The sequence below is a fragment of the Ruditapes philippinarum genome, unplaced genomic scaffold (assembly GCF_026571515.1).
Source record: "Ruditapes philippinarum isolate M1 unplaced genomic scaffold, ASM2657151v2 ctg8415_1_1_1_1, whole genome shotgun sequence".
NCBI classification, from domain to species: domain Eukaryota; kingdom Metazoa; phylum Mollusca; class Bivalvia; order Venerida; family Veneridae; genus Ruditapes; species Ruditapes philippinarum.
The window spans coordinates 92,678-101,160 of NW_026860538.1; the positions used below are offsets into that span (position 1 = coordinate 92,678).

At 32.9% G+C, this 8,483-nt stretch overlaps 1 protein-coding gene across 1 annotated transcript; it reads left to right on the plus strand.

Annotated features, from left to right (window-relative positions):
- The first annotated feature begins 2,969 nt into the window (after positions 1-2,969).
- LOC132760509 (uncharacterized) lies at positions 2,970-6,238 on the plus strand. Its single transcript, XM_060752497.1, has 5 exons — positions 2,970-3,129; positions 3,812-3,923; positions 4,496-4,609; positions 5,460-5,538; positions 5,967-6,238. The coding sequence occupies exons 1-5, from the start codon at positions 3,029-3,031 to the stop codon at positions 6,056-6,058; spliced, it is 498 nt and encodes a 165-aa protein (XP_060608480.1). The 5' UTR covers positions 2,970-3,028; the 3' UTR covers positions 6,059-6,238.
- The last annotated feature ends 2,245 nt before the right edge of the window (positions 6,239-8,483 follow it).

Sequence of the window (8,483 nt, forward strand, 5' to 3'; positions counted from 1 at the left end):
ATATTCAGTATTTGTAGTATTTGCCCTTTACTTAATAAAATATTTTTAGTTTTCAACTTGGGCATATGAAGCCAAAAAAAAAATTTGACCTAGAGACATAAGATTGACAAATCGGTGGAATGTGGGGGCACCTGTGTCCTATGGACACATTTCTAGTTTACATAAGAAAGAATTATTAAATCATGTCCCTGGGGTCAAAAGTTGCCCAACCCTAAGGGATCACTTAATTTAGATTAACTTACATTGTAAAAAGGTATTTTTGACTCGAGTCTTTTTTAGCTCACCATTACCACGGATTTATATTACATTAATATAAATCCGTGCCATTACCGAAGGTTCAGGGTAAGCTATAAGTATCAAAGGGGGATACTCCGGCATCATGCATCAACATTCATCTTCTCTGAAACTGCTGGGCAGATTTTCTTCAAATTTGGTCGGTAGCATCCTTGTGACAGTTTCACTTACATTTGCTCATATCGTTTCAATTAGCCCCTTTTAGAGATCAACATAGCTAAAAATAGAAAAACCTTATCTTCTCCTGAACTAATTGATGGATGGTCTAGAGCTAATATTAGAAAAAAACCGTGAAACATCTACTGAAATAACTGATGGATGATCACCAAAATTTGTCTGTAGCATTCTTAGAAATAGAGAACCTTTAGACATCTTCACCTGAACAAACTGATGGATGATCACCAAACTTTGTCTGTAGCATTCTAAGGAAGTTTTTTATATTAATTTGATTGGTTCCTTTTATGGGCTTCTACAGCTAAAATTAGAAAAACCTATAAACATCTTTTTCTACTGAATTGATAAATGGATGATTGTAGCATTCTTAGGTAGTCGTTTATAAGCAAAAAGGGCTCGAAAATGAGAGTTGACATGCTTTACTTGGGCCATTTGTGAAAGGTTCCTATTCAATTATAAAAAAATCAGTGTCGTGAAACTATGTAGCTAGAGGAGCAAGATGAAGTTGAGCTGGATTTGCCTTTCGGCAAGTTCATTTGAAAAATTATTAACAACACTGAAAAACAATTGTGTCTGGCAATCATGGCCCCCTTTTGAAATTTCAGATATTTTTCAGTAGCACTTTGACAACATGTGACAATATTAGTTTTTCTGAAGATTGCATTGAAGAATTGTGACATTTTCTATCAATTTCTCTCAGGTGAGCGATTCTGGGCCATTTTGACCCTCCTGTATGTCATAATAATGGCGTTTATCGATAGTTCGGCTGTCGGGACCACCTATCTGGTCAGTAGCTGCTTGTTCCAAAGTTGAAATCGTGACGTCATTGAAATAAAAGCTGTGCAGTATTGGGTCATTTATAGCATTTAATTTCTTATCTGATATCTATACAGTGAACATATTCGTTGACAAAACTCATTCAAGCGCTTATATGAGTGATCCTGGTGTAGCTTTGATAGACTTGTATTACTGAAATCAGTTGGACTGTTTGGTAGGGAAAAGAAACTGTCGATGCACTTTGCATTTGTTGGCATCCACTGTATGCATATAAAACAAATGCAAACAAAACTAAAAAAAACACGAAGTATATTGCATGATACAATAGATCTACTTAGGACCCAGAGATGTCGATCATCGTGAAAATCGACAAAATTCGTCAAATTCCGTGTCATAATAGTTTTAAATGTCGTCATTCGGAACTCTTCGCCATTTCACAATAATCATCGCGGAAACAATACGGATTTAAAGTTGTTTTACCTATCACGCAACCAGGAGTTAAATTCAAGGAGAGTTATCTTTTCACAATGATACACAGTCCTTACTGGGCAGAAAATGCCGTATTATTTGTCTTTGGAAATCCTTTGGGGCTTAAAATCCTAGGAAATCTGCTAGAAAATAAAGTGTATTTCGGTTATACTATTATTGTAACATGTCTATCACAATTAATTTTAGAATATCCCTTAAATAATATTGAGCCAGGGGCTCGTATAATATAATTTTATTCATAATTATTGAACCTACAATACTCATTATCCTCTATGGAAACTAAAAAAGTACACCAGAAAAAAAGCTTTTAGAAAAAAATAAAAGCATTTTTGTTACATAATGGGTGTTTTCAGTCAACTAAATTACTTATATATGTACTTGTATATGCGTGGGTAAAAGCTGTTCTGAGCACAAAAATTTTATTGGAATAGTTTCAAACGAATTAAAATGCAAATAAATTATTAAATGTACATATATTTGTCAATCTCAGCCCATTAAATTTTGGGTGTGTAGTTTCAAAACGCATTAGAACCCAAATAAATTATAAACATATATTTATCACATAAAGTTATCATATTCATAATAAAATCCATTTTATATCCTGTTTTGAAAATACAAACGAAATATATATCAAAGTGTATAATACGTTTTATAGACATTGAAATGTGAAATTACTATCAACTTTTGCCGATTTCAATCGCGTTTAAGATTGAACTTGGAGATTCTAGGTAAACATTTAGCAATATTAAAGTGCAATATTTTTTTCGCCATGAAATGCTTTAAAGAAAGTGAAACTCTAGAAAGTTCCTTTAGTTACGTGAGAAAAATATACCGTGGTCATCAAATGATTTACTGACCACCGGTCGATTATTGATATGCATGCCAATCAAAATCACGCTCACCTAAGCAATCAAAATGACAGAAGGCATGGGAGGTGAAACGGTATAAAAAGTTTTTATTTGTGTTTTAATTCAGTCTTTGTATTTTATGATCAGTATTTTTTTAAGTATGAACAATTTGTCGAATAACTTTAAAATTTTAACTTGCAAGAATATTTTTGAAGTAATGATTTATTAACAAAGAGTGCATCAGTAAGGTTTGGAAATCTCATGCTTGCCACTTGAACGTTGATAAAGTTTGAATTTGACACCAGGTTACACGTCCTCACAAGCAGCTGTTTAGATCACATGTTATAATTTAGAACATGATGGTATGACAATAATACTATCACATGATACATGTAGATAAAGTATAGATACATAACCACTGGACATTACCACAACAATAATAGAAAATGGAGTGTCGATTTATTTTCGTCTCGCTTATTCTGGCAGGGGTTCTCTCGGTGTACCTTGTTAACGGATACCCCATACATGCTTCTTGTAAAATACAATGGTGAGTGGCGAATTTACATAATGCTTAAGATATTTTTATAATAATTAAGTAATATAGCACAGTCATATTACATGATTACTTATTTACGAACACGTGACCCTACACATGGAGCAGTTAGAACATGCTTGAAAGCCAGTGTACTGGGGGATAAAACTTCATCAGAATCTTAAATACACAAAAATCTTGAAAGGACATGAAAACATTATATTTAAAAAAATGATTATCAATTATCTGTCCAGTATGAATAAGCATCACAGGGCAATATTGACCGGTTTTAGAAAGTCAAAAATATTAAGCATTCATTAAAAGGCAGTGAAAATGATGAAAAATGTTTTAGAATGCCGTTATATTATAGCAAAAGAATGCGGAGAACTATTACACTCTGCTATATTTGATGTCTGTAAACCTATAAAATAGAACAATTTAAGTCCCTCAAATACGAGCATGCAGCTAAACTAATTCAGCTGGGCCCTTTACCAATCGCAACTTTTCGACCCTTTCCGTAGTCTTTGGATAAGGACGTTATTATAGATAATAGACGAGGATGTCCCGATTGGGCTCTTTACGTCAAACTTCGGAGCTTTTTGACAATAGCCGAGAAGTTCCGATTGTTGCCTATGTTACATTGAAATGACCCGCAATAGCTTCCGTAAATATACATGAAAAATGCCATATATTTCAGGAACTTTCCCTCGGTTTCATGTGCAAGTTTCAATAAGAGCATAGTTTCTCAAATTCAGAAATGGGAATCTGCAGACAATTGTGCGAATGGCGGCGAAAAGTGCTTATATAAGGTAAAACTTTAATTTCTCGAAACTTTTTAACTTATTCTAGCTTAAAGCTGCACGCCTCCAGATGAGCCAAATACTTCAAGAAATTCAATCTTTAGAAAAATGTCTTAAGATCTCACGAAAAGTAAAATGATTCATATTTGATTAATTATTTACATGTAATGTGCGATTAATGACTGATTTTACAGTATCAATCACTATAATTATACTGCGTTACTAACGCAGTAAGAGGTATTTATGTATGTTTTGACCTCTTTTTTGATAATTTTGGCATGCTGCTTTCTTCAGCGTACCCGTTTATGTACTATGACATGATTTAATGCCGCATCAGAGGAAAGAAAAAAATGTTTAAAAAGCGGCTTATAAACTGTTGGAAGCCAGAACTAGACTTATTCACGCTCAGATCTTTATGGTGATCATTCTTTCGAGCCCCGTACATATCGGTAGCATGCGCGTTTCCTGTAAAAAAAAAACACCAGTCCTAAAAGTCCTGAAAGAAGTTGACTTGATTTAAGCTTAATTCTTATGAAAAGGAATGAGTTTTACAATACTTAATGTATGTCCTTTCCTTACAGGTTACAACACAAAGTGTCTCTATAATCAAGGCAACACATCAGACACCCGTAAAGCACTATGTCGATGATCTCACATTCACAATGAAATCTTCCGGAAGCGGATGTGACGTAGACGTAAGTAATCTATCATTCGACTAATCAGTAGATCTCAAATTATCCGAATAAAACGATTGTTATTTATACCCGTCGTTTTTTCCTTGTTAACAGTGTTTAAATAGAAACAAGGGAAAATAACAGGTATAAAAAACGTTCTTTGTTTAAAAAAAAATCGTTAAATTTAGATAAATTTGAGTTCTACCAAGCTCCATGGTTCTACTGATCAGTCAAAAGGGTCTCTCCCGACACCAAGTGCCTTTTTATGAAATAATATCACTGGCCTGTTAAACTTTTTTTCTGTATTTATTGAGTATGTCAATTGTTCGCAAAATATTTTTGTGCTTGATAAATCATTTGTTTTCAGCTTTCCACAGTGAAACGATCCTTTGAAATTCTTCAAGTACAGCAGCCAGTGTTTTATGCCTGTTGTATGTCGCCTGCACGATGGTTTTATATGATTATTGATTCAAATACTTTTAGTGTTGTTCTATAGTCGGTTCAAGAATAAATGCATGAGATAATTATGTTCTATATTTTACAAACTTAATCGAACCAAGAATTATCATATTTTTATACATTTTGCATCATTATGATGTTATAATTAGATAACAGGAAACGTAGATATTGTAGAGTGTCAATCGCTTAATATCGTTTTTTTTTCGTCAAACGTCATGGAGGCTGTGGGCAAGGTGTTCCAAATGATCTAGCAAACAAGAGATATGACAAGAGGAATGACGTCACATTCCTGACAATGGTTTTTTGTAAAAGAGCGTTATCCTCTGCGTTTTCTGCATAAATAATGATCTTAAAAAAAGAATGTAGCAAAACTGCGATACAATAGCCATATAAATCTATTTTTATGTTGCAGGGATTTTCAACATCTGAAACTTGGTATGCGTACCTGGACTACAGCACCAACTATTGTAATCTAAATAATCTCATTACAGGTATGATATTTTCACCGGTGAGATATTATCTATATCATTGTCTTTACATATGTACTTAACGCCTCCCGAAAACTGTTTTACTGATGTATAAGATTATGAGATAGCAATTTGTCATTTTTTTTCTTCTTCATATGATACGTTAAAGTCGCCTATGAGAAAAGTGTTAGATTTAGTGATATCTGGCATTTTCCTACGACAGGTTAAATTGATATACACCAAATGAAAGAACTATCTGTTAATATTATACATTTACGTTAAAATAAGTGCATGTACAATGTACTAGTATTAGATTCTTTTTTAATTCTTAATTTTCGTAACGTTGTATTTCAAATTCTATGACGATATCGGTTAACTTTAATGGCGATTGTTTTTGTAGCAATTTAACTATTTTTTTCAACTTATTTTCGTATTTTTTTCCCAATTTACAGGTGCTGGCCTGAACGCTACCCAGGGTTACAAAGAGACAACGAGCGATGACGTATGTACTCAATACAGCAGCCGAAATTGTGACAAATACTGAGTGATCTCCCTTTGTTGAAATCGTTGTCACTCAAGTCATTCATTTACGCAATAATTTACGTTTTCTATATTGAATCATTAAATTGTTACGACAAAAAAAATATGTTTAGAACATTTCATGCATGTTTGCTTTTCAAATGTTACACCCTTGTGAAATCGTCGATTAAAATCGTTAAAACAGGGTTTTGTTACATTTTAAGGATATAAAGCTATATATTAGGAAATATACATGTAAATTTATATAAAATTTATCAACAGTAAAATTATATTGTTTCCATAATCTTGCGCTCGATTTTTGAAAGAGTTGTTACAAATAATAACTGTTATTTATCACACATGATGAACCTTTTTAACGGTCTACGAGCGTTCACATACGACTAAAACTTATAATCAGGTATCATCTGCATGATGAATATTTCCAGCGTCCTGTATAAAATTACGCAATGATGAAATTTGAATGAATTATTCACTAGTTAAATTAAAAAACGAAACAAAAATAGAATAACAAAAGAATGACAAAAAAGAGAGAAAAGAATGTTTCTTTAAGGTTACAATGCAGGCTTTAAATCTTGATAAACATAAATAACATACCCTGGTAAAATTATGGACTTTCATGACAAAGGTAAAACATAGAGGTAAAAAGATAGGACGGAAATGGTAGAGTTTGAGGTTCTAAATTAAACTTTGATGATTAAGCTTGCTTAAGTAATGTATTGTATTATGTGTCAGAAAAAGCACTTAATAGTCCTTTTTTCACTGCCTCTTGTTTATTATTCAATAAGAGTGTAAATCATTATGAAACATATTACGATTATCCTCTGCACACAATTTTGGTTATATAATGTCGGTTATAAGTGTACTAAATTTGAGTTCAAGAGATATTTTCTAACTCCTTTTATTGTGCTTTTTTCTTTCATTTTTTATCATTCTTGGCTAACGCAGACTGGAAAAAAATGATTTAGAGCATTGACTTACAGGATAAAATACGCTTTGAATTTATACTCAAGCATGGTGTCTTCATGTATACATTATTCCTGGCATTTTTAGAGAACAAGAAGTACATGTTACTATGCCATCGGTCTGCAGTAGACGAAACAAATTACATATAAATAATTTGCAGCAAAATATGAAATAGTATGCACTATCTTTATCTAAGGGGTCATCTTCAGGTATTGAACGTATATTTAAAATTCTGAAAGGTATAAAGTTTTGCAAAAGAGTTGTAGAAAATTCTACGACAACGATATGGCAATAAAAAGTAAGTCTTTAGTATAAGATGTCAGTCACCATCAGATTCATGCCGATGACCGACCTTGTTTCTTTCTTTATTAAATCCACTTTAGCGTCTTACAGGAATCTCCATGTGGAAGATTATTGCATACATTTTTGCTTGTCAAAATTAAGTTAAACTCAAGATTGGATGCCATATCTTTAGAATCAGTCTACTTTAAACTAAATGAATATGATTTGCTTTAAAATACTTATCCAGATGTACGAAAGTAATACCATGTACGTTCTCAATTTTAACAATAAAACGTAAATTCTTCTGTCAATTTTTGATGGGTAATCCTAGTGCATGAAATTCTGCCACTTTTGCTGTAATTGATAACAGAAACATATAGTCGAACTTTGTTCGCTCGAACCCGGAGGGGGCGTGCAAAGTTAGAGCCAATCGCAGTTACATTTTTATCATGTATGAAATCATCATAGTCATTGTAAAGCATCTTACTTCAGATATCATTTCCGAGTAGATATGCATACACATTCTATATAATAATTATGTATATGCACGTACAAAAAAAACCGGACTGAACCAATCTCGTATATACATGTATACATGCATTTTCAACCGTTACTTTCCCTTATTTTCGGGTAAACGAATTAAGAATACAATGTTTGCAGTAATAACTCTGTCAGATTCATGTTAATGTATAACCATATATGTCCAAAAAGTTCCACACTCTTGACGTTTGTAGTTTAGGTTTATTATACTGACCGGCAGATTTAACCATGCGGTCCAGCTGGTCCGGTGTTCGTACACTCATCAGCAGCAATTAATTTTGTTTTGCTGACTTTCTATACCACCTCATCGTTCGTTGGTAGGATACAACGACAGTTTTATCCAAGGCATTGTAACAAAAGACATTTTGACCTGACCTGTCGCGTGCAAGACACGAGGATAGCCTACATGTCGTGTGTGCCGGGTGAGAATGGGGAGGATTAAGGGAAGTAATGACACATATCTACAAAAAACTTTAATTTCATTCCATGCTTCAGAATAGTTCGCATAAAGATTTGATTTTTAAGCAATTCAAAATTGCAATTTTATCAAAATGTACTTATGTCCAGAGTTATCTTAAGTGATCCTAAATATTAATTCCTTAAATGTCTTATAAAATTTTAAAATGTATTACTTTCATCATAAT

Excerpts from the sequence above, each read along its gene's own strand:
- LOC132760509 (XM_060752497.1), top strand. The coding sequence starts at position 3,029 with ATGGAGTGTCGATTTATTTTCGTCTCGCTTATTCTGGCAGGGGTTCTC. Across the intron at positions 3,924-4,495 it reads GCGAAAAGTGCTTATATAAG|GTTACAACACAAAGTGTCTC; the intron begins GTAAAACTTTAA and ends CTTTCCTTACAG. Across the intron at positions 4,610-5,459 it reads GAAGCGGATGTGACGTAGAC|GGATTTTCAACATCTGAAAC; the intron begins GTAAGTAATCTA and ends TTTATGTTGCAG.